This window comes from Spinacia oleracea, chromosome 1 (assembly GCF_020520425.1).
Source record: "Spinacia oleracea cultivar Varoflay chromosome 1, BTI_SOV_V1, whole genome shotgun sequence".
Lineage (NCBI taxonomy): Eukaryota > Viridiplantae > Streptophyta > Magnoliopsida > Caryophyllales > Amaranthaceae > Spinacia > Spinacia oleracea.
In genome coordinates, this window is record NC_079487.1 from 127,333,051 (window position 1) to 127,359,597 (window position 26,547).

The window sequence follows — 26,547 nt, forward strand, 5'->3', positions numbered from 1 at the left end:
CACCCGGAGTCTCCCAACAAGAGTTTCTGCATACGGCGAGGCTCGAACCCGAGACCTCCCTTAAGCGGCATCAAGTTGCTTACCACTTGAGCCAACTCAATGTTGGTTCGCATTAGTAAATGACATAATGCAAATGATATAATTATGCACAAGATATGGCTGCAGTCTGCAGACCTCTGCTACTACGGGGCAAGTACAGCAAGGTCATCTTTGGTTACTTAGTTTCCCTATAATTATTATACATGATACAAAATTCATTCCCCTAATTATCTAAGCAGTAAAATTAAACCCAAGGAACACATAATACATCCTTGGTCCATGATATTATTTTTTGTACACTGCTGTAATCCCTATTCTTTGCATCAGGTAAAGCTGTTATATTAGTATTACTCCTACTGTTTACAGATCATCCAAAACGACAATTAATTTAGCAAGGGAAGAGTAAAAATGAGTGTTCTAGGTAAATCTTCCTACCAATGATATCAATCTTGTTCAATTTCTTATGGCACCATAACAGTTGATCACTACTCAATTTCGGCATACTCAACACCCTTGACACCAGCCGGAGTTCTACCTGTGCTACGAGTGTTTCATGGCTTAGTCTCTGATCTTGATGCTTCTTGAACTTCTTCACTAAGCAATTACCACTTCTTACTAGGTCTTTCAGCCTCTTCTCTTTCTGCAAGTAACCAAAAACCCCCAACAAATCTCAGAATAATTAATTATAACATTCATATTGTACTAGAAATCAGAAGATAGCTAGCTAAGGCTAATTGTTATAAATTTACCTTTTGGAGACTAGACCGGATTTCTGTTAGCAAGTCTGCGTCTGAAGGATCTTGCAGAATGACCTGAACTCCGTGAATTCCCATCAGAGTTATAGCACTAGCACAGACTTCATCTTTATCAGCATGTAGAAAATCCCAAAACACGTTCATTGATGTCCCAATTGTATCCTTCAACATTTTCACTGAAATTCCACACTCCCCATTTCTTCTCCATTCGCTCTTTGGATCATCTGCAGGATAATCAAATAAGTTCAGATAATATAAGTTTAGCCAAATAAGTTTATTTCAGACAAAATAAGTTCAGAATAGTTCAGATAATATAAGTTCAGTCAAAATAAGTCCAATAGAACGCAGTATTGGAACTGTGCTTTTAGAACTTGTATAAAGATCTGACATGCTATCACAATATCAAGTTATTACTTAATAGGAGTACCTTTTATAAGGGGAACTTGAAGAAGAGAAGGAAGACTACAACGGCTCTTGACAAAATGCTGAACTCGGGGACCTTGATGAAAGGGCTCATCCTCGGTGAACCTCTGCAAGAGCACTTGAAACTTCTGATATTCACCGGCAACTTGGTTATGCTGACGGAAACCATCAGGATCATGAGCCTGCAACTCTTCGGCTTTATGATGTTGCCATTTCAACATCTCCCATGATAAGCAAAGCTGACCAACATACACCAATTCCAAGTCCCTTTGCAAATCTCTAATTAACTTCTGAACTGGATCATGCTTTCTTAGCTTGTTTGACCAAAAGTTTTGAGCTAGAAGGGACTTTACTACTGGAACTGATACCTTTTTGTTTAAGGCCAAATCTTGGTTTTTCAACTGAAGAAGACCTACAAAACAACAAAGATATGTCTTTTAATGAACTAATTAATAATGCTTTAGTATTTGACGATAGTATTAGCAACATCAACGTTATCTCAATACCTCTAAAGCTGTTGTTTTAGTTTAAACTTAATCCAATACACAACCATTGTACAATTGTGCTACTTGACAGTAAATAAGAAGCACAAACACTTTGAATATACATCATTTTAAGTTATTAATTAACACATAAAATTAAAGACATAATGCATTCATAAGTCAACTTAAGAGTGCAAGGTATTCACTTAATGACAGAGACAGAGGAACTGAACTTCATTAACATGTCAGTTTGATTCCATCCTATTTAATTAACATGTCTCTTAGGTTAAAGCAAGGGGCTTGCTTGTAATTCCATACTTTAATGACTGAAAGCACCCATTAGCCACTGCCTGTTGAGATTCCTAAAAAGCTAAACAGAAATATTAAGCTGATGCTAAATACAACAACTTCTATAGGTAGGTGGTAATAAAAGGCGATAATTACAATAAATTTATACGAAGTCAACTTAAGTATCATCACTGATCATAATGTCCATTATAAGTTACCGCCTACCAAACGGCCTATTGAAATCATTTGGTATGAAAAACAAAATGTTGACAGTTAAACTGATTAATCAAAGGTGAGGTAAGATCACACTATTCAGCATACAAGGTAAAAGGAAAAGAAAGGGAAAAAAGTGCCTGCATATTCACATTATGTTCATGAAATTGAAATAGTAACAACATCGACATAGTTGAAAGAGAGAGTAGACAGACAGGTGGAAGTGGAAAGTCATACAAAAACACACTTTGATCAGCAAAGGTTGGTGGAGAAGAAAAAGAAAGATGTGGACCTACAAATATATGTGACACACTTCTCTTAAAGTAGGTCATATATCTGCATGATTGTAACCAATTTCAGTTCAATCGTCATTAAAGAGATTTATTAATGCATAGGGATTAGATAAAGGACATTTAATGGTCAGCCACCCCCACCCCTAAGATGGGGTGACACATGATTGATCATTTTTGGATCGTTCATTTACAAATAATATCTTTGTCCACAGAAATGGTAGGGTGGAATTGGTTCCAAATGCCCTTTAAGTTATGCAACAATAGGTTAGGACTTAAGAGTAATTGTAAATTAGACTATTCTATGAACGTGAGGTAATCGAATCTCGTCTACTCTATTGAGCTTTCTGGCTAGAAATACATCCCCTAAAAGTTATACGTTGGTCAAATTGTAATTAAATGCAAAAGGTTTGAGTTAGGGTCAATCAATTGAAATTTTCGGGTATGAAGTGCTTTTTTTATATTTACACCTTAGTGGAGTTTGAGATATTTACCTAACTTTTGTATGGTTTTCGAATATTTGATTAGTATGTTCTTGATCAAGTCATACAATTTCAATTTCTCAGTTTGGAATGCAACTCAAATAACTTTCATGAGTATTTCAACTTGATAATGACCAGTTTTCTAGCGGGGCGGGTTTAGGTCTTTTTTTGGCAGTTTTGGATTTTCCTAATGATTACAAGAAAAAACATAATAAAAAAATAGGGTAGAATGCTTGGATTCTGCCCTTATTTACATTGTTTATTTGTATGACATCTTTTTATTAAGGATACGAAACGATTGAAAATCTACTCCATATTGTTAATTTGTTATGACATGATCCCAATATTTTAATAGATTTGAATAGAAATATATAGACTTCTAATTAATTCAATAATCTTGAAAAGACATTAAAGGTCAAACTTTACCCTCCAAAACTTAAATTTTGAATTAGAGGGAGGGTTAGTTTTTTTTAAAAGCTACCCACCAAATTTCTTTATCTTGCAATCCAACAAGTCTATAGTATTTTCTAAAGCAACACAGCTAGCCTAAAGAAGGGAAATCACATAAACCTTATACACCTTTCCCATCCTAGTCTTAATTATGCTAGATTCTTTACAATCAGCAATCAATTTGATAACCATGGAATAATTTTGACTATCTAATAGAATCATATTCATATTCTGAAATAGTAACATATGAATTTTTACTTAGAACGGAAGATTTAAGAGAATAAGAATCATCTAAGATAAAAATGAGTGAAGAAGAAAAGGCATAAGATGGTGTAGTAGTAGCTTACCAATTGAATACATTGTTTGTTGACTCAAAATGTCCAATTTCCTCATCTTGTCCAAGTACCTCCTATAGAAGGTTTGGATTTCGTCCATTCGATCTTTATGCCCGATTCTTTCATCAATCCTCAATGGCCTCAAATCTTCTTCCACTCTAGGAGACTCAGATTCTTCTAATATAGTGGGAAGTCCACTGATCTTCAATTGTCTCATTTCCTTTTTCATTTGCCGGATCAATTCCTTTTGTTCCAATAGAACATCTGTTCCCATTTGTTCATCTACCTCACAATTCTTTGTACCATCCAACTCTTTCAAGTCATTTAAGTTCAACCTTTCTTCATCAAACTCGTCATCCTCAGAATCCGAATACTCATCATCCTTTGCCACTTGCTCTTTAACATTGTTACTTGAACAATATGATTGAAGGTCGAGTTCAATGTAAGAAGATTCGACACCTTCATGCTCAATTCCGATATCAACATCATCTAATAATTCAGAATTGGCATGATCAATTTTAAAATCATCTGTTGAACTTGGACTATCTTGATCATAATCCACCCTTATATCACCAATACCAATTGGAGTTGCAGGGTCTAATGCCTCGATAGAACTTTTATCAAACAATAAATCATCAAATTCAGAATCAAACTTCTCATTGCTACTACCTAAAAACCCATCATAAGTGTAAATGCTAGCCCAAAAATCATCACTATCTGATACTGATGGACGAATTTCATCGAAAATTTCATTCTTTTCCACAATTTTGTCCATTTTCTCCACATCAATCTCTTCTTTTTCAATGATTTCGTCATGATCAAAACTTAATAATTTTTGCTCTTCATAACTAAGATCACAAACAGAGCCCTCTGTTTTCCCCTGTATTAAAACAGAACACTCTGTTTCCCCCTTTTCCACAACCTCCTCCTCCTCTTCTTCACTCAACTCACCACAATCATCATGTTCAAATGAACAAAAATTAACAACTCCTAAATCATGGCTAATAATGTTATCATCAAAATCGACTGAAAATCCACGAAAATCGACATCGAAAGAACTATCATCTTTATCAAGAGATTCTTGCCTAAGGGGAGAAGAGTGTGACTCATCATGGGAAATCACAAACATTTGTTGGACAGTAAAGTTCATAATTTGAGGCTCTTCTATATATGCACAAACACTATTCCCAGTAATAAACTGATACTTACTTGTGCTAGAATTGCAAACGTTTCCCACCTCAGACTCCAATTTGGGAACCTCAATCTCCTCACTAATTTGCTCAAATCCCATTTTCTCGCAATTTTCGACAATACCCATATCAGATTTTGCACCAAAATCATCCAAAATTAAAACATTTCCCACAGATTTCACATCAAAAAACCTGCAATGAAAAACCCCATTGAAAATCAGTAATAAATTAAAATTAACTCTTCTACAAATTGAACAAAGCTAATCGAAAATTAACAAACTTACCGCAAAAAGTACCGGAAAATGAACCCAAAAGCATGAACAATTAAACTCCAGAGAAAACCCCAGTTGGAATTTCTAACAAACATGTTTTATCAAGCACAATTCAGCAAGAGAAAGGCCGGATTTTCGGGATTAAACCCATGAAAAAACAGTTGAATTTTCCCATAATTTCAAAAAAAGAGTGGAAATTTCTCCATTATAAGCAAAGAGAAAGGTAAAAGGTAGTGACTTAAGGACACGGAAATTTGTGGATTCAGTATCTGATTAGTAAACAACCAAAGTTTGAGCAGAAAATGTTGGGAAATTTGGACATGAGAAATTGTGCATTTGTGCCGAGATTGTTGGAGGAGGAAATTAGTAAAATTGTTGTGAGAAAATTTTGAAAATGAAGGTGAAAATGAAAGGTTTTTGCAAAAAAGTTGTGAGAAATAAATAGGGACATGTTGTGATTTTGTAACCCAATGAAGACGGAATAGATTTTATTTTTTATTTTTTTTGGGCCCATTATAGTAGAAGAGGTTTCTTTTGGGCATGGACATTTCCCGCTATACACACGTTGAAAGTTTTGTATTTTTCTGTTTTTTAATGTTTCTCCTATATTTTCTTTTTTTAAGGTAAGATGTATCCTACAGTATTGGAATTTCGTATAGGTTTTTTAAGGTAAGATGAAGTATCTTATCGGATTGGAATCTCGTATGGGTCAATTCGTCTGATTAGTAGGCTCGATACGTTGAAAGTGGATATTAAGGGAAACCCTCCCTCAAAGTGCCTATAGTGAAAATTGAACCCCCATACTTTTTGTTTGCAAATGAAACTATTTTCACTAGATTTAGACATTGTGTTACGAGTATGTTTTTCCTATATGTCTAGTCTAAACTTGGCAAAATTTATCTAGACTTGTAATCAAATACTTAAATCATACGGGGTACCTTTTGTTTGCCCTCTGGGAGTAAGTTCATGTATAAAGTTTTGGTTAGGTTAGCTTAGGTTGATGGAAGAGAAATTTGTGTTACCAAAGATAGTGTATGTCACTATATTAGAGTAAAATAGTGGACCCCTATGATCATTTTATGGTATTGAGTAAACTCACTAAAAGGTCTTAAATGCATAAGATATACAATATACAGTAAATTTATTATACGCATGTCTCGGGTTTAAGGCTTGAGTATGGAAAAAACAGCAGTTGGACCTGGGAGAGATGTTGCCCATTGAGATACCCATGCAAACTCCCGCAAGAAATTAGTCCACTAATCGAATGCGATGGGGAACTCCTCGTAACAGAACCAAAAAAAAACTTATTGCACACCACAATAATTTTTGTCCAATTTTTTGTAACTTTAACGTATTTTGATTAAATTTTATATTTTGGAAAAAAAATTGATAGCTAAATATTTTAAAGGGTTAAATTTACACATTTTTAATAATTTTGAACATAACTTGTTTACTAAAATTTAAATATTTATTAAAAAAAATTAGAATAAATGCATCCATTTTTTAATTTTAAAAAAACACTTTATTTAAAGTGAACAGAATAAACTTCGAGTCACCCTTAAGGGCCTTAACAAATTGCATTTAACATGACGTTTTGTATTTAACAATTTTGTACGATTTTATATTGCCTTTTTCAAGACGTTAAAAGGTTTATATGCAAAAGTGAATGACGGAAGTGTTTGGGTGATGGAAATTGGCTTCTTAAGATTTGGAAAAGAGGAGTTGAATTGGGTCGGTGGAGTTTAGAATGGGCTAAAATACACCGTTTGATAGTTTAGATGTTATTCGAAGGAAACCTCACTTTTTTGACTTATTATTAGACTAATTTAATCACACAATGTTGGCTCAACAGTTGATTAAGACTTTAATTGGTCGACTCTCACTAATTAGTAGTCAACTTGTCCTTTTTGGTATTTTAGCATTGTTGTGAAAGAGGACTTAACAGTCAGTCTGATCACATGTCATTTCATGATATTATCACTTTTTATCTAACTGCATATATTTTACACTCTATTTATTTAAATATGTTATGACAATTAAGTAAAGATTATACTGTCTGATAATAAATTAACTGAATTAATCGCAGCACTAAATATAGAAACATAAACGAAAATGAATGAGGTTAAGAAGCTAAATTTATTATTTAAAACATGCAAACGGCGTATATATACGGGTTTTTTTATAATATATATTCCAAGCAAATTAACATCAAATTTACAAAAAAAAAAGAAGAAAAGTACACAAGCATAAAGGCTCTGTAGTGTACGTACTACGGTCATATTGAAAGAACATATACACCAATTAGGTAGAAGTGGAAAGGATTCCGCCTTCCTACTAAAAGGCTGGAAGCTCAATACCCACCAGGGGCACTTTGAGGGAGGGTTTCCCTTATCATTCCCCCATTCTTAAAGTGTTTAGCATGTTGGACGGAGTGACTCGTGCGGGATTCTGACCCGATAAGGTACTTAATCTTACATTCAAAACAAAAAAAGTACTTTGTACTAGTATACGTACCTTGGTCAGATCATTCAGTGTACTATATAGGATTCCTAATTATTATTATTTCAAATAAAGTACCCCCACCGTTCTTAAATATCAGTTTCCTTTTGACTTTATCACCCGTTTCAATTCAATATTTAAACATCAATATCTCTAAATACGTACTCCTATATTAAAGAAATATAAAATATTAATATTGTTAAACTACACACTGAGACGAACAAAACAAAATCTCACATGAATATATTTTGAGATACGTATTGGAAATAAATTAGAAGATTATCTTCAATTGCCGATAGTGACAAGATTTCAAAAGAGACTAATATTCAAGAGCGGATTGAGTACTTAATATTAAAATGTAACCATCAAAAAATATATTAAACTGTAGTCCGGTTGCATAAATCATTTTCCTTCACCTAAACCAGATTGCCATTGTAATTGAAGTAATTATCCTTTCGATTTAGTTTGTGTTCCGAATTCGGAACAAGATGTTGGTAAGGAAGGCGAGTAAAGGGACAATCAATATCAACGAACTTACATGGAAATTGACGATGATATTACATTATTAACTTACTAATTAATTAAGTTAATAACAACATTGGTTCGTATCATAGAACAAATAATAACAAAGAAACATAATCCATCAAGTAAATATTTTATTTTAAAGTTGTCCGGTCTAAGTGTGGATATTACAAGCATCATGTGATTTTGTGAATATTTTTGTATCTTTTTGCTTCGTGTAGGTGATCACATGAGACCTTCTTGGCTCTTGCCTGTTATGGCAGTGATTTTAAGTGAACTACTTCCTCCGTTCCGCAAAGGATGCATCATTTATATTTGCACGTATGCTAACACGCTTTTTTGAACATTAATATCTTTAAATGCGTATAAGTAAAAATTATAAAAAGTTGATATTTGAAATCCTTACACTAATACGAATTTAACAAGATATCACTTGACTATGTTTTTTCTTACACAACAGTAAAAAAATAATTGTCAAAATTGATTGATGAATAGTGCGCAAATGAGAAACGATACATCTATTGTGGAAAGGAGGAAATATATTCTAATAAGTATTATATTTATTTTGTTGTAACAAAAAAAAAAATCATATTTATTCTATTTTTAGCAAATTTTTATAATAACTAAGAAAAGAATATCAAGGTAAATTTCAAGCTATCCTTGAAAAAAAAAGGGGTGAAGTTCAAACGATTGATACTTTGTGAACTACGGAGTATCGGTTTAAACTAACAATGAAAGTGTGGGGACTGGAATTTTTTCCCCCTTCCGACTATGTATTAAGGTGTGTTCTCTTCACCTTTAAAAAAATTAAGTATAATAAGTTAAGATAAGTTGCAATCAAGTCCTATCAAGTCAATAAGTTTCAAATCATGTCTTATAAGTTAAATCTCTAATTTACTCTCTTACAATCAGGTTTAATCAGGTCCAATAATTTCCAATCAGGTTTAATCAGGTCCAATAATTTCCAATCAGGTTTGAACATATCTTATCAGATCGATCATATGTATTTAATCAGTTGCAATAAATTCAGATAAGGTCATTTAGATACGTTTAAGTTTTTTCATGCGAATAAAACACATGAAAAAATAGGAAACTCCAATATAAGATTATTCCATGCATATAGAAATCGACTCGACAAGAATGTTGAATTTTGGTCTGGGGTCAATTGTTGTCCTTACCCAAAATCACGCCGTTTAAAGTTTAAACCAATATCGTATCAAATCCGACAACCCCCTCCCAAAACCGTGTACCTGCTTATCTTTTTCCTCTCATATGGGAGGGAATATCATGTATCTGCCTTCTCTTAGAAGTTAAAAGGCTTAAAGGCTCTTAAAGGAGGAAGCCAAAATCCAAAACAAACATAGCACCAAAACCCCTTCACCCCACATGTCACTAGAGGGAAAACCCCAGTACAACTTCCTCGTTGAGTTGGACATAAAAAAATATAACTCAACAATCGCTTAGTCAATGCGGTTCTGTCGTTTTAATGGGTTGTTGGGGCGAACATTTATCTTGTTCACTTCAATAACTTTTCTTGAGGCGGATAGTTTTTTGTTCACTACAAGAATAACTTATCTGTTGAGGCTATTTTTTAAAATTTTTTGTCCTAATAGGTTCAGACGAGGCAAGACGCATAAGGATGAAACTACAAACCATTATTAGAGAAATAAAGGATAGAGAGAGAAACTCTCAAGTAAGGTCCTTAGTTATCCCGATCTTTATTGGTCATGGTTTCTTGTTTTCCTCTAGACTTTATTTCTCTAATAATGGAGGACAACGGTTAACTGTCAAATTAGCGGGTAACTAATACGAGTGTTCGTTAAAAATAACGATGATATTGTAAAACAAAATAAAAGCTATACTATTATTTAAAACTTTATTACTCGTATAAGTTTGTTTAACGCTACCGCTAACTTCAGACGATACTAATTTTAACGTTAGATAAAACTATTCTACTGCTAAATTTACCGCTAACCGCCACCTAAATGACTAAATCCTACCTTGCCAAACACTTACGGATTACAAATTTTACAAGTAGCTTTTTAACTGCGTCAAACAGCTAACCACTGCCCTACAGTTACCGCCTGCCTGGCTGAGTGGCTGCCTCGCCCATATTCGACTTCCTCAGTTCCTTGAACAAATAAGAACACAGTGCGTACTCCATTGTCCTCTTCGCGACTTCGCACTACCACATTCCTCAGCTCGTTGACGGGCACCGCCATCATAGCAGCCCCTTCTCGCTCCTTCCACCTGCGTAGCCACCCGCCTCCTCCTTCCTTCTCGCCGCGTCGCCGGTCATCTTCTCTCTCTCCTCTTTTGTCAAGGTTTGGTTTTAATGGTTTAATTGGTTTTCGGTTCTCGTACTTAGTTTGGTGTTTAGATTTGATTTTCCTTTGAATAGTTGAGCCTATCATGAGTTGATTAAGCAGAAAGTTTAGGCTAATTTTCCTAGTATTGGATGAAAATCACGAATTAGGGTTTTTCCCCAATCCTCCCATTTCGTTAATTATTCAATTCTTTTTGCCGAAGAAAATCTATTTGGATAGATTAAACAATTTGAGGACTATTTGGATAGATTAAACAATTTGAGGACTATTTGGATAGATTAGCTTCTCCAGTGCTTTGAGATTGGTGATTTCCACTATTGACATAAGTACATAACAATGGCGGAAACCGACCCAAGCAAGATTATGTGCAGCAATTGTGATTACCTAGGTCTCTATGTGGACGACGACGGTCGCTACTATTGCACCAACTGCAACTCCCAAGCCGTAGACATCATCGACCAAGCCAACGCTGACGAAGACTTCCTCGACAAAGGCAATGGTGCCTCCATCTACAACGCCGCCAACAAACGCTCTGCTCCTCTCTACTCCGCCGACCCCGATCGTGATTATCTGGGACCCACTGAACCTGCTGATTTCGGGAAGACCCCAAAAGGAGTTTACTACAAGGACGAAGACTACTACAATACAATTCGTATGAGGCATATTTTGGGTGTTCAGTTGATGATTCAATTTCAGTGTGAAGCTCTTGTGGAAAAATGTGGGGTTACTCCTTTGATTTGTGGAATTGCTGCTTCGATTTGGCTGCGCTTTGTTGCTACTACTAGGGTGTTTGATGATGATTGGGCTGATAAAACTGTCTTGGACTCCGAAACAGGTGATTTTTGTTGCTGATTGCGGATTTCCATTTTTTTTCCCCTTCTTGTTTTGCCAATTTGAGTGTGGTCGCATTGGGTATCTTGTGGATTACAGTATATGCTGTTGATTTGTGCCAGTTCAGTTTCGCCCTCAGTTTTCAATTTCCGGTTTATGATTTTTCAAGGTATGGTTGCATTTGTTATCTTGTGGATGTATGTGTTATCAATTTGTCCGGTTCATTATGACTGTCAGTTTTTGGTTTTATGATGATATTTAAAGCAACGAAGTATTCTTGTATGATATAACTATATAAGTCACTAAATGGTACACCAAACTTAATTTGTTCTTACAGTAATTGATTGATGCTTTCAGTGAAGATGAATGTCTACAACTACCCAATTTGTGAATATATACGTAAACTGAATTGTAGAATTCAAGTTGGGACCAATGTGTTAGCGTCTTGAGTTGTTTACACACATTTTTGATTTTTGAATTTTGTCCGTATGCTTTAAGTGTTTGTATATGAAGGCCTGTATGCTCACATATAAGAGGCCTTGTTATTGTTTTCAGGGGAAAAGAGATACCAAGTAGGAAAACACTGCATAAACGAGCCTCGAAATATGCATAACGAGCGTATGGTGATGATATGGTCTAGATCTTTGAAAAAGACGATACCATTGTCGTGTTCTTTAGCTGTTTCGTATTTGGCCTGTCATATTGCTAAAGAACCGGTTCTTCCGACTGACATTATTAAGTGGTCTATCGAAGGAAAGCTTCCTTATTTTGGTGCTTTCCCTAAGATTGCAGAATCCATCATAGAGATTGAGAAATACGATCACCATGTTTCAGTTATTTGTCCATTGAAAACAAGTACTATGTTCAGGCCTATACAACTTCCTTTACATAAGTTGGAGTCAATGGCAGCATCTATAGCTCAGTCTGTAGGCCTGAATTTGCCTCCAGTCAACTTTTACCGAATAGCTCACCGTTATCTAAAGCAGTTATCTCTTCCGGTGGAAAAAATTCTTCCATATGCTTGCCGCATACAAGAGTGGTTGATGCCTCCTGATTTATGGTTGTCTGCAAGCGAAGAAAAACTACCTTCTCGTGTTTGTGTAATGTCGATACTAGTTGTCGCAATTAGAATTCTATATAATCTCAATGGTTTTGGCAAATGGGAATCAACTCTATCTGCTCCAACTGTCTTCTCTTCAAGGGATGACCAGACAGCAAGTTCTGGCAAGTCCAACGCAAATAAAGGGGCTGAAAAAGCTTCTAAAAATCTGGGTGGAGAATCTGGAGCAAATTTGTCGTCCGTTCATAAATTTGAGTTTGATAGCACAGAGCTTTTGCGCAATCTTGAAAGGAGATATGATGATTTGAGTGATAAATTTGGTAATTGTGGAGCACTTCTTTCAAAATGAAAAATTATTCACTGCAAAAAATACCCTAGCTTTCTACTTTCAAATATTAATGTTCATTTGGTTGTGGTCGCTGCTTTATTTCTTTCTAATTATCCTTTTCTTCTCTCCCAATTTGGCAGAATATTCCAAGGATTTACCAACCTATCTTCAATATTGCAAGGATGTCGTATTTGCTGGTGTAGAGCCATTGTACAAGGATCCTACTTTTATTGAAGAACTTTGGGATTTTTATGAGAAGAATCGAGAGGTAATGTACATTGATTTCAGATCATTAGCTGCATAACCTGGCAGCATAAAAGATATTTATCTGCACTGGCTACTCTTCACAGATTTAGTTGTGTAAAAATTGCCAACCTGATTTTTGCCACCATGAAGTGATTGATGCTAGGACTTGAAACCTGTTACTCCGACACTTCAATATCTTCCCCAATTTCCATACCCTTCTCTTCCCCGGACCCAAGTACTCAACATCTCAAACAGATTAGATACTTGGGTGTGATCCTTAAAAGACAATAGGAAAACATGCAAAAGATAAGATATCTGCATTTGTGTCAGATACTTCTAAGAGTCTGATTTTTTTGAAGAGTCTGAGCAACCACTTCATCACTTCACACACTTGTAGCTTAGTTTTTGCAAAGAGACACTTTACAAGAAAGGCGCTGACCTATACAGATTATGTGACGAAGTGTGAGAGACAGTGGACCAAAACAAGCTGCCTAATCTGAACCCATACCTTCAGTTCTTTTTCTTATTCCTTACTTGATTAGAAAAAAAGCTCAGTGTTTTAGGTAGAATGAATGCTAATTTGTCAATATTTTACTCCACCACACCTTTTTTCTTATCACAATAGGGTGTGACCCAGATATTTAAGCTATAGTATAATTGAGGTACCCTATCAAGTAAGAAGGCGAGGCATAGCTGCATAGCATGTAATAGTTGAAATATTTTAAAGTAGATGGTGGGCGTAGAGAGAGGGGAAGTTTTTGAGGTATGTGCCCAAAAGGGTATTTTTGGGGAATGAAATAGATGTTTAATTCCCAAAAAAGTAGTGGGGAACAATATGGGATGTGTGTGGCTAAATTAAGGGATCGAGAGAGTAGCAACCAAGTGTATCTTTTCGAGAAGAACATGCTTACAATGATTATAAACATTCTTGCAGTAGATTAAGGACTCTATGCTCTTTTTAGAAACAACATCTGAAGTCTGAAGAGTTGCCTAGAATGTTGGTTCCATGTTTCTATCAGGTCAAGGGAGTGCCCAAGTTTTTGAAAGTCATTGATTTCCCAGCCCATTCCGACTTACATTAACAAGAGAAAGGGGAGGCTTGGGCTTCACGCTTTCGAGGTTTATTGGCAAATTGCAAGGTCAAAAGTGTGTAATGTTCAACTCTTTTCCCTTGTGATTTGTGAACACACCCAATGAAAATTGCTGTTGTGGACTGTAAATTGCAAAAGCTGTAGGAGATGTCACCTGCTGAATATACTTGCTTCAATTTGTTACCAGTTATAAGTGTGCTGTTAGCCTGTTCTAATATTCGAGGGATAGATACATTTGGTGTCTTACTTTTTTCTCTTTCCATGAAGCTCTTCTCGGACAATCTCCTAACTTTGTTCTGTTTGATATTTGTAGTTAGTTTAGCATCATGAACATATTGTTCCATTATGAGCTGGCTCCCAATTTGTAAATTGGAGGACCACTTCTATAACATTGTTCGGTGAATTTTCTTTGGGAAAATGGGAAGTGGGACTTACCTATATGACTTGGGGGCGATGGAAATTTAAAAATATAGAGTAAGAGCTGTTAAGTGGCACGATTGTACATTTTACTAAGCCTGGACATATTGGTAAAGATTCTCCAGCAGCAGAAAGTTTGCAGTAATTTTGGTCTCTGTCAACTTGTAACTGGTAGACAGTAGAATTTTAGTTTCTTTATTTAGTTGATCGTGCCTTTTCTTTTCATTGTACCTAAGGGTTTCTCCCCTCTTTATTAACAAGAATGTTATCTTCAGGATATTAAAACATCTGAGGCATTTGAAACTGAATCAAATCAGAAAAGATCAAGGGACAATGATAAGATTTTCAGTACTCCATCAAAGGACAACAAGAAGCATAGAGATGAAGGAATCACCAGCTCTTCATCAGCTGACAGTGGATTCCAGTGTATCTATAACAGCCCCAAATGGGACCAAGGTGCTGATAATACTCAGCAGAGTTCACAAGCAGACCAAGCTCCAGCAACTGTAGAAAAAGGTGAGGCATCATTAGAAGACATAGCACTTAAGTATCTGAAAATAGACATGGAAGAACACCGCTTCTGTTACATTCCACCAAGGGTGGAAATCAAGAGACGTGACCACCTACACTATTCGCGGAAAAAGGCCGATGGTTCTTTAGCTTTCGTTGCCCATGCTGATTACTATATACTACTTAGAGCTTGTGCAAAAGTAGCCCAAGTTGATATTCGTATTATGCATGTCAGTGTACTCAGTTTGGAGAGAAGATTGTCTTGGATTGAGAAATGGATCGACAATAGTTTTCTGGAAAAATGTTCCACGGGCTCTGTTGAATCTGAGGATGAGGATGGTTTAGAAGACGAATATGTTAATTTGTCGAACTTAAATATATGACATTCTGTGTGTGTATATTGGAGGTACCTTTCTTCTTCTTTGGTGGGCAAAGTTTCCGGAGTTTGGGGCTCATCTGCTAAATGAAAAAATCAGCAGTGATTTATGAGAGAGAGATTATCCTAGATGGTGGACAATTATATCTTTGCTGATTCTCTGCTTTTCGCCTTTTCTAAAATGAAACTGTCAGCGATAGTCCAAAGATTAACAGACGGCCCAGGTAGTCATGTCTACATAGCCAAGTTTTGATGTGCTTATATTTGGCCCATTTTTTCCTTTCCATTAATTGGTTGATGCATAAAACGAGAGCCCCAACATATATCACTTTGAAAAGTGAGCTGTTCAGAAATGCTCTGTCATCTAGTAGAACTTCTCTTTGAGTTTTATTGGGAAGACTGATTTTATTTCGAAAATAAAAATCTTCTGGAGACAAGTTCTGATGCTTTGTCCCCAAGAATAAATATTCACAAGAGATTTCCCAATGCCTATGAGCTGTTTCAGGTGTGCCACTGTGTGAGCAGGTGTCAACTGGTCAAGCAAGAAATCCATGCTGTCTTTTACTATCTTATTGCTCAAACGGTGTAATTTGAGGGTGGGTTTGAATGGGCCAATATTAGAGAGAGGCAGCTTGTGGCTGCAGATTTCTTTGGATGCGGACGTGTACAGAGATGCTTCAGTTGCATAGGTGTTTGGGATGAAAGAAATAGTGAACTGTAGGACTGTAAAACATCCTTTTGTTACAGTGCAAGAGGCTGTAAGTTATCTTGCTTAATATCTAGAGGTAGTAGGGAAGAATGGTTGACTCTTGGCAATCCCCTTCAGCAAGTCAAGTGAAGATAAAACTTGATGTTTCTGTGTTAGGTTCATTGGGTTTGGGGATGAGGGATGTGTTCATGATCCCACAGTTTGCAAGCAAGTGAGAGCAGAGGGAAGTCATTGATCGTGGAGATGAGAGCAGCAGAGTTGGGACTCTTAATGGCAAACTGCAAGACTTGTAAGCAGATTTTCTGGATTTCGATTTTATTCAAGTCATTACTGTGCTCTAGGGGGTGGACTGACTAATCAGAGGTATTGTACGTTCCTTTTATGTTTTTGTTTTGAGAGGTAACAACATTGTTTGTTTAGTTGCTTGCTTTCTTCGATTTCTTCTTGTCATATTCGTAGGGGGGTAGCCATAGTTATCTTGTTCTAGGTGGATGACGGTCTGACATTTATTACAGATGTAATTGCTTCTGATTTTGTTTCTTCATTTATATTTGTAATTTTCATAAAAAGCGGAGGGGTAGCTATAGTTTATCTCTAGGTAGTGTTGTTGATGGTGCATTGTTGATTTATTCTGTTAATGTAGCTGGGATGAGGTTCACTTTCGAATTTTCTTTCCCCTTCCATATTCATTTCTTGTTTTTGTTGAAGTTAGTATGTTCTGTACTGCTTGATTTCATGTAGTTTTGTAAATTAATTTTGGAATTACCTATATCCAAAACAAAGATACAACAGCCTAAATAGTTCTGTTTCTTTTTCAGTTAATCTTCCTCACCGATTTGCCAACATGCATCTTGTAAAACTACTTTCTCTTATCTCCGTATCATTTTTTATGCTTCTCTTTTGACGAACTAATGTAGCATACAGAAATTTTGTTTTTTTGGATATTGAAATTTTGTTAAAAAGATTAAAAAATTCTTTTATAATTTGTTGGTAGGTAGTTAGGGAAAGTTATTAGCATCAAGCTATCCTCAATCAGTCAGTTGTTCAATAGATTAGCTTATTTACTTTTTCTAAATCTTTTAAATGACCCTTTTGGGTGGTTGAAGGTAATTTACACAGCTTAGCTTTAGATTATTTAATCAATCTATTTTTGGTAGGCTTATCTTAGCTTTAGGTTATGTAATCAATACAATTCAGGTTTTATTTCTCTTCTTTATTAAAGGAGTTGGTGACTCAAATGTTTATCTGGAATTGTATTCTTCTTTCTAGATTTTAGGAGATACCAGATTGTTTGGGTTTGGTTCATGAAAGTTTTTCAAAATGTTAGTTCTGTCAGATTTTTGTTTGTCATTGACATTTTGTTGAATATGCGAAACAAGATCCTGTGATTTCTTTTTGGAGCTCATTGTTTCTTGTAGAAAAATTTAAATGACACTTTTCTTTGTCGCTACGAACAGACTGTTGAGCCTTCGGTTTTAAACTTGGAACAAAATTAATAATTTAACAACATGAAAAAAATGAGGAAAACTGTCTATTTCAGGTTGATTAATCCCAACCCAAAAATAAGAAAAAAGAAAATCGTTTACTTTGCAAGTTACCCTTTTTTATAAAAAAAGCTCTTCATAGCCCTTTCTTCTGTAATGACTCTTATCACTTATGTTATGGCTGTTCGTTTTAGAAATGATGTAAAAGTGATGTTCTATTTGTTCTGCGGGTGATAGAAAAACAGCCATATGCCAATATGTGAATGTTGTGGTGAATGTCGTAACACAGGCGGCTGTAAGAGCACTAAAAATATGTTGATGATTATGCAGGTGGTGAGGACGCCACAAAAGAGAGGCTTCTTAATAGGTGAATGAAACATAATCTGAATGGAAAGGCTTTGGGATACTCCTTTGTGAAAGTTCCCAGAGAGAGTTAAAATACTGGCAACAGTCATTGAAGGCGCGGGACAAGGTGATAATCGATATTATCCTTATTTGGTGCGACAAGCGTGTCTCGAATCAAAATATTGAAATTCCCCATAATAAGGTGACCTTTTGTAGCTTAGCATCGTTTTGCATCGCTCTCTTTCTTATTTACTGTTTTTCTGCTAGCTGTTTTGATCGTAGAGCATATAATATTATGTTAGTATTGTTGGAACTTGGCTGCTTCCCTAAAAGTTTGTTTTTCCTCTTCAAAACAGAGTATATTGTTTGTGAATCTATGATGTTTTTATCCTCATAGGATTGGAAGAATATGATCTTATAGTAGATGTTGCATTAGCTATTGTGATACTTCAAGTCTTGTTTAGATTAGTTCGTGTTGCTCATAAACATCAACAGTATCCTATTTCTCCCACCAGGCCACCAAGTAACTATTCTGGGAAATAAAATAACTTTGATGAAAGATATGCTTATTTACAAACTCTTATTTATATTTCACAATAGATCGAGGATATTTTAATGCTAGTTTGCTTTTTTTTGGGATGTTTATGCTAGATGGTGTAATATATTAGATCAGGGAAACTGTAAATTGGTGAAAAGATGTTAGAATCAGGCTAAATAACTGGTAATAGTTATATAGAAGATTCTATCAACTCCTCCACTGTGGCGTATAACCCAGGCCTTCTATTAGTGGCTGGAAGACCTGGAACTCTTGAAAGAAGAAATAAGAAGAAGGAGAAGATAACTGTAGTTTTCTGCTTACAATTTATTTCCCACCACCCTCTATTTATGATCCCAAGAATAACTAACATTCCCCTTTGCCCTGAACTCCACCATCTTGTGCCCCAAGGCAAAATTCCTCCTGACAGCTCATGCTGCCTTCCCTTTTTGTCTTTTTGTCCACATTTGCACAAGTCAGTCTAAAGGGTATTGTGGGCTGGGTGGTCTGGTGCATTACAGATGTTCGGATATTCTTTCTGCTTTGGAAGATGTAAATAGAAACCATGGTCTATTTCTTGATATCTCCGTTCCTTAGATTTTGCAAGTATGATGCGTTGGTCATAGAATGTGTTTAATGGGTAAGGCACTGCTTTAGTTGGGGAAGGCATGCTTTTATAAAGTAGAGGCAGTTTGCTTCAACTTATCTATTTGGATATTAAGCTAGAACAATTTTCCATTGTACAAGGTTAGCTTACTTGTTATGCGTAAATTATATTGAACTTTGATGAAGCAAGAGTGATTTTGGTTTGATAGTGTGTTGAAAAATGAAAATATTTGTAAAAGGGTAAGAAGTTTGTTCGTCTAAACTTCTTTATGTTTTACTCTACGGATTTTATTTTAAAAGGTTGAAAATGCCAAAGATAGAAGTGTAATGGAGGATTGAAAGCGTTAGGCCTTTCGCCCTTTCTTCCACAAGAAAATCTACACCTTTCTCCTCTTTCTTTGTTGACATCTACTCCCTCCGTCCCATAATATAGTGCCCGTTTGACCAAAATCACGGTTATTAAGGTAAAGGATAACATTGATAATAAAAACAATAATGATTTGTACTTTCAAGATAAAGTACATGTTAGTTGGCAAAAATGGAGAGATAAATTATAGATTAAAGGTGTGTACATAATAAATAGGTATAAAAAGGACAAAAATCAAGCACATGGGTTGAATAAAAGTCAAAAAGTACAATTTTCAAAGTAAAAATTAATGGTTTAAAATAGAAATAGGCACATCATTTAGGGACACTATTTTAGGAAAACAGGCACTATATTATGGGACGGAGGGAGTAATTTGCTATTCTTGCAACAAGAAAATAAAAAAAGGGGAATCTTCTATGTTGACATCTAATTTGCTATTCTTGCAACTGCTGCCTTTTAGCAATACCTGAACACATGATCATTCCCAGAAGAATGCATAAGATGCCGATTTATTCTTAGTCCCCAATCTCTTTCTTAGTTGTGTTAACCTGTTGTTGATAGTTCAACCTGTAGCCCTAGAGGTTGATGGTAAATGTATGTTATCCGCTTAAGATGTTCTCGGATACTTGATCATGAACCTTCTCATGCTATGGATTGGATAGAGTCATAGAGAGTTCTTAGACGACTTACTCGTATCTCAAAGATGCAATTATCCGCTTAAAATGGCTCTTACCAATAAAATTTATTTCATAACCAACCGGTAGACTAAAGTAGATAACTCTAGTTCGAAAATAGTAATTCAATCTTTGTTTCTCTCCGGACTCGAATTCTTCAACTTTTTCTGTGGGATCTTCCTCCTTGCTCCATGGGTTTACTACCTTTGGAAGATCCATTGGGTCATACACTTCTTATGCCCCCCTCCCCCCTTTTCTTTCAAAGGCTGATCCACTTCTATGACAGTCTTTGGTGCATCCCAGCCAATAACCTCACTTATGGCTTAGTTTTTGACCGTATTCTCACTTCCTATAGGTTTCAGACGATCATTCCCCGTGGACCTTAGGGCGAGATACCATTACTCGTCTCGATACCTATACTTAGTTGAGTGCACCTCTCCTTCTAAGGTGAGAGTATTATATTTTTTAAGGGGAATCCTAGGTTTAATACTCCCTCCATCCCCTTTTATTTGCCCCCATTATCCTTTTTTAGATGTCCCTTTTAGTTTTCATCTTTTCCTGTAGCAAATTTCATTTAGAAGGCGAAGGCCCCTTTTAAGGTGAGGGCTTTTGTGTTGACATTGGCATTAGGGTACTAATCACATGCTTCAAAAGCGTAGGCCATGATTTGTTATTTCACCGGATATGTACTTGCTTTGTCGTGCTAATGGTGTCACATGTTTCTTAAATTGTGAAATTCCGAGTTACCTTTGGAGGAGGTTGTTTATTCATGAGGAATCTGAGTTTTCTTTTTATTGGCTGCAAATTTGATTTGGGGGGGTTTGGTAAGGGCGAGGAAAGGAGATTGTTGTGGCACAATGCATTCATGGCAATTATGCGATGAGTGTGGTTTGAGAGAAACTCTTGGGTCTTTTCACGAGTTTCGTACTAGGTCACATATTTGCAATTTTATGGGCCAAGGCGGGTGGGGCATTCAGATTTCGGTTACTCGGTCAAGGAGGTACAAAGAAATTGGGCAACACATAATTTTGTTTTCTAGATTAGATTAGATTACAACTTGTGGGTCTTGTCCTCATTGTTTGTTCTCCTTTTTTTCCTATTATTAATATTATCTTTTTTCTTATCATAAAAATCAAAATTAATGGTCAATTAGGACCACCACTTTACTCTCGCATTCACTACATTTGCCCCCCTAATTTTTTTTTCTCACCAACTCGTGTCACCAAAAAAAAGGTCACAAACAAAAAGGACAGATAGAGTTTTTGGTATGGTTTTTAGCTAGACATCCTCTCTTCTAGGGGCAATATCATAGTTGTTTAAGCCTCCTATCTTATCTCTGTTCCCCTCAAAAAAAAAAAGTTGCGTATGGTGTTCATTGGGTGGTTCTCCATCTATCAAAAAGAACTGATAACACACCCGATTTATCCGTACATTAATTAAGTAAAGTTGCACAAATCAAGTCATATTATTCAATATTCAATGACCATCATAGGGAAATTTCCATAACCTTGGAACAAAAGTTGGGGCATATGAACACTCCCATCACAGTATTTTGTATCAAATTACGGCTTCCATTTTAGGAAATAGATACGAAGTAGGGAATGCTTGTTTGCGACTTGCGTACCTTCTCTTCTAATTTGTGTTTATTTACATTTTCCCTAAGGTATTAGTACTTTTTTGGTCTCTTTGCTTTTATTCGCCTACAGTCGCTCTGCAGTTTATTTTAAGATGTGGAGACTTCGTCCAATACTCAAATATTTCCTCTTGGTCTTCCCATGCAGGTTTTTATACTCCAGATATTGAATTCTCTTTCACATCTAGAGCAATTGTAAAAGTTGTTGATGCATCGGATTCTGGTTCTGTACTCTCACAGCTCTGTATGGGAAACTACAGGGTAAGTCACTTGGTTAAGATGTTAAAGTTTGGTGCTTTGTCAATCCTTTGCTTTAGTATTATTATTTATCATTTTTTTTTGTTTGGCGGGACATAGCAACCCTATATCCGGTAGTGTTTAGCCAAACTATAAATGGAATTGAAATTTTTGATAGATGCAGTTTCATACTTGTTCCCAACCTTCATTTCTTGTCCAGAATCTTGGAGAATACTTGTGCATTGTGGAATGGATTCTGAATGGGCTAAAGGCTTAAAGCTTAACAAACATGCACTCCGTTGTCACTATCAGGCGTCATCCAGTCATTTTACAATTATTTGTTTAGTGTGTCATATTAATCACAATCATTTATGCAATAATTATCAGGTCTCATGCGGCTCATGCCTGATTATGTTAAATTGATATTTCTATTGCTTGATTACTACTTGATTGGCTGTTCCTTTAAAAAAATCAGAAAACGTTGAAGAGGAAGGGGTGAGAAATTGTTATCCTTCAAAATCAGAGTAATAGGTCCCCCAAGATTCTGATTGAAGGTAGTATTCCATTCCCCCATCCCTCCAATCCAATCTTAGGTTACAATTTCTTTTTGTATTTTTTTGTGAAACTGTGTAAATATATTCGGCTTGAAACTGTGTAGATGTATTCCATTGTTAGGCATGTATTTTGAACATTTTTTCACCCATCTTTGCTCACAGGTACCTGTATACACGTGTTCCTACTTCCTTAGTTCACAATAACAGGAGTATAAAACCAACATTTTACTTGCTATGGAGTTGAATAGTGTGGTTCAAAAGCTCTGTATCATATTAGCTGCAGTAGATGGTTGGCAGTCCCTATTAACAAAGAGTAATCGTTTCGTGTATTCCGTAAATCATCAGTAAGTTAATGTGAAATGCACTGTTATATTGGTTTATTCATGTTAATCCTTACTTGTAGATCTTATTGCTTTGACTGCATTCTGTCTTATATGGTTCTCCCTTCTGATCTGTGGTTGATATCATACTCTGTTAAGAGATTTTGATTTTTGGTATCGGATTTGTTGTTATCTTGAACTCTTGAAGAATAACTAGAATTAAACAGTAACAAGTCTGCACTGAATTCTCCTTCTTCCTTCATGAACATATTTTAAAAACGAGCTCATCCCTCTTAATGCTCTATTACACCTTAGTATTAGTGATGGATCCGATGGGCTAGACGAGCAAAGTAGAAACTATACGTCTTATGATACCGAATACGGGCGGAGTGAGAATATAAATATATTATACGACCCAAATAACTTGGTAATTTTGGCCATGTTAGTTTGTTTCATACCCCATACTTTCACCATACTGCATTCATAAATTCAGATATGTTGGAAAAGATTCAGACAGAATTTGAAATAATTTAAATTCTGTTATATATTATTCAGATATTCGCTTTTGGTTTTTTTTTTTTTTTTATAAATTCAGCAAGCATATTATCGATTATGATTTGAACGTTAATTAAGTGTAAGAATAGGGTTGTAATGAGCCGATATGTTCGCTAATAACTCGCGAACAAATTCGGCAAAAGCTTGTTTATTAATTAATGAGCGAGTTTGAACGAAAATTATAGGCTCGATAAGTAAACGAGCAAGCTCAAACAACATCACGTTTGGCTCGTTAATGTTCACGAGTACTCGTTTATATTCCATTAACTACTCGTTTATAACTCGCTCAAGCTCGGAAAAATAATTTAATAGAATAAAATACAAATTTTAAAAAAATTATATGACCCTTAGATGTCAAGAAATGTATTAAATAAAAGCGAATCTATCATGCAATATAATATCTCATAGAATATTTCAGTCACACATATATTTTGTGAAGTTTCTCCTTGATAAAATAAATTTAATGATTTCTCAAAACTCTTTTATTAAGCTTGAATAATGCTCGTTTAGCTCAAGCTAGAATTTGGGTTTAATGCTTAGCGAACAAAGCTCAAACAATAAATTGCAAAGTACGAGACAAACTCGAACTGTGAAAATTCTTTTCAAACTTAACTTGAACAACGTAAAATTCGAATCGGCTCAGCTCGTTTGTTGCCCTATGTAAGAAGGTCTACTATAAGACTTGTGGTTTTGTTGTAGAATATAAAGAGTACTCGCAAATCGCAACACAGTTGTTTATTTTGAAAGATGGGTCGAAGTCAGAAATCTGACCATACACACTTTGATGAGATGAATGCCCCACTTAATAAATACAGAAACGTCGCTTGCAACTAAACCTAACTCAATTCCAGCCTTAACTCCACTCTATTTTTCTGCTCATAAAGTGAAATCCATCTAATTCCTCTATTATTACATTAATTTGCATCTAAGCAACTTACCAATATGTCAAATCTTCAATGCATGCCACTTAAAAGCACAGCAAACTCATTTATTCATCAAGACTAATAAAAAAAACTTCATTTATTCTATCAAACTTGTTACCATTATTCATTTACCCGTACTGCGTGATTAGCAAATCCATCTCCAAACTCAGTGTTTTTGCATGTGAATTTTCATTACCACTCATTATCACTATTCGTATGTTAATGGATAGCAAGACAACAAAAGAACAATTTAATAGAGCCGACTAGCATTATAGAGTTTTGTTTGTTATTTTGTTACAATTTAACATACAAAATTGTTTTGGATAGAGTAATGTGGCTGTTAATGGTGTGTTTCTTTAACCTAAATTAAATAGATTTCGGATCAAATAAATTCAGAGAAAGCTAGTTATTATAAGTTTAATAATATATAATAAATTCCAATAAGATTTTATACGGTCCAATAAATTATGCTTAATGAGTTTCAATGAGGATAAATTAATGTGTTACACTACATTGAAACTCATTAACGTGAAAATAATACAGCCTATATTTAAAATATGGTTTAAAAAAACAAAAAGGGATTAAAATAGTATAATTAAGAAAGACAAGGATTTGTGTGAAGATGACACGATTGACACCATTTGACACGACTAGCTACCATAATAATATTCAATTTTATTGGGTTTCAAGTTGTCAACTAAATATTCAATTAACCAATGATCATCAACATAGAAATTAGATTATATTTTAATCAATTTCAATATTGAAATTATCATGAATACTAGTCTTCTAGATGGGCAATCAGATAAAGGTTACCGCCATAATAACCAACTAAAACAGGACATGTGTCAAGCTACCCTAAATAATCTAATTAAAGAAACACTACTACTTGTCTTCCAAGATGAGATTACCTCTTTTGGATAACTTAATTTAAAATGTTAAATATTTAATGATTGCACTTTTTTCTAATTAAATTAAGAATGATAATCTTCTTATTTTAATCTACTGGTGAAATGTTCCCGTCTTAGGAGGCACAAAGGATGAAATAGTTAAGCTTATTTTATGTTTCCATTTTTATTACTTTATGTAAGAATGTAAGTTATGGTATGGTCCATAACAAATCTTTTCATAATTTATAAGAGCTGTAAAATGCATCATACCAAATACTCTGGCTAGTGGCCACTTTGCCTTATACTACAAGGAAAGCCTTTGTCAGTAGTTTGCTTCTCATTTTTCATTTACAGACTAGTAAATTTTGCGTGAAATCATTGTACGGTAAGACATGGGTGACTTGTATCGATAATAGATTGATAGTTCAATTCTTGAGTAACACCTCTAACACCATGTTTGAATTTATCAACTAATTTAATTGTCCTCTATTCAAGGCTTTAAGCTTGTACTTTTACGGTTTTAACAAAATGTTTTGATAAGATCATACGGAGTAGTGTAGTGGCGGATCAAGAATAATATATTAGATGATGCAGAATGTTATTTCTTTGTTTAAGTGTAGGGTTGCCAGTGGGGCGAATTTTGTGGGAGACCTGCCCCGCATCCGCCTGAAATACGCGGGGATGGGGGTAGGTTTGGCGGGTGATGGGCTGGAATGGGTATAAAAATTGTATCCGCCATGGGTGATGGGGCAGGTGTGGATTTTGTGTTGAACCCGCCTCATCCCCGCCCGCCCCGCCCCATCCCCACTGATCTTAATTGGGGTCAAATGATCCCATACCTAAATAGCTAGTTTTGCCCCTGTGGTAGTGTACGTAATTTAGTGTTACTCTAAAAAATACATAATAGGAAATTCAAATAGTAATGTACTTTATTGAAGATCTTAAAATTAAAAGATGATGAATCAAATAATTCAAATTCAAAACTGCAAAAATGTCACATGAAAGAGGTGAATTGAACAGAAGCAAACATGACATACAATGTGATTAATAAAGAACCCAGTACTATAAATTGATTTAGTAATGACATAAAGAATGGACCATCATGTATATTTGCAGCTAACAGCCAAATCAAACTTCCCACGTAGTTAATGAAATTCAGCATTACTACTCCCTCTTATAATATGGTATTCCGTGTTAGCTGTGACCATGTATTGTGTACATCAAACTTTATATTTCACTCATCCTTAAAAAAATTGTCCTATTTTTCATTTTATCCGGGTTTTTTTTCC

General features: G+C 35.2%; 2 protein-coding genes across 8 annotated transcripts; one reads left to right on the forward strand and one right to left on the reverse strand.

Annotated features, from left to right (window-relative positions):
* Window positions 1-194: 194 nt before the first annotated feature.
* LOC110782981 (uncharacterized) lies at window positions 195-5,693 on the reverse strand. The gene is made up of 5 exons (XM_021987268.2): window positions 5,232-5,693; window positions 3,770-5,139; window positions 1,222-1,629; window positions 789-1,018; window positions 195-679 (listed from the first exon to the last, which is right to left on the reverse strand). The coding sequence occupies exons 1-5, from the start codon at window positions 5,312-5,314 to the stop codon at window positions 428-430; spliced, it is 2,343 nt and encodes a 780-aa protein (XP_021842960.2). The 5' UTR covers window positions 5,315-5,693; the 3' UTR covers window positions 195-427.
* Window positions 5,694-10,317: 4,624 nt separating this feature from the next.
* Window positions 10,318-22,950, forward strand: LOC110782982 (TATA box-binding protein-associated factor RNA polymerase I subunit B). 7 transcript variants are annotated; one of them, XM_021987270.2, is made up of 8 exons: window positions 10,318-11,402; window positions 11,954-12,778; window positions 12,927-13,054; window positions 14,816-16,498; window positions 17,950-18,166; window positions 21,928-22,040; window positions 22,237-22,570; window positions 22,733-22,950. In XM_021987270.2, the coding sequence occupies exons 1-4, from the start codon at window positions 10,904-10,906 to the stop codon at window positions 15,431-15,433; spliced, it is 2,070 nt and encodes a 689-aa protein (XP_021842962.2). In that variant the 5' UTR covers window positions 10,318-10,903; the 3' UTR covers window positions 15,434-16,498; window positions 17,950-18,166; window positions 21,928-22,040; window positions 22,237-22,570; window positions 22,733-22,950. The 7 variants fall into 7 exon arrangements, with proteins under 7 accessions (XP_021842962.2, XP_021842963.2, XP_021842961.2 ...); XM_021987271.2 differs by having other exon boundaries at window positions 22,492-22,570; XM_056827301.1 differs by lacking the exon at window positions 22,237-22,570 and having other exon boundaries at window positions 10,319-10,564; window positions 10,939-11,402.
* Window positions 22,951-26,547: the final 3,597 nt, after the last annotated feature.

Excerpts from the sequence above, each read along its gene's own strand:
- LOC110782981 (XM_021987268.2), bottom strand. The coding sequence starts at position 5,314 with ATGTTTGTTAGAAATTCCAACTGGGGTTTTCTCTGGAGTTTAATTGTT. Across the intron at positions 5,140-5,231 it reads ATTTTCCGGTACTTTTTGCG|GTTTTTTGATGTGAAATCTG; the intron begins GTAAGTTTGTTA and ends TTTTCATTGCAG. Across the intron at positions 1,019-1,221 it reads TCAAGTTCCCCTTATAAAAG|ATGATCCAAAGAGCGAATGG; the intron begins GTACTCCTATTA and ends ATTATCCTGCAG.
- LOC110782982 (XM_021987269.2), top strand. The coding sequence starts at position 10,904 with ATGGCGGAAACCGACCCAAGCAAGATTATGTGCAGCAATTGTGATTAC. Across the intron at positions 11,403-11,953 it reads TGTCTTGGACTCCGAAACAG|GGGAAAAGAGATACCAAGTA; the intron begins GTGATTTTTGTT and ends TATTGTTTTCAG. Across the intron at positions 12,779-12,926 it reads TGATTTGAGTGATAAATTTG|AATATTCCAAGGATTTACCA; the intron begins GTAATTGTGGAG and ends CCAATTTGGCAG.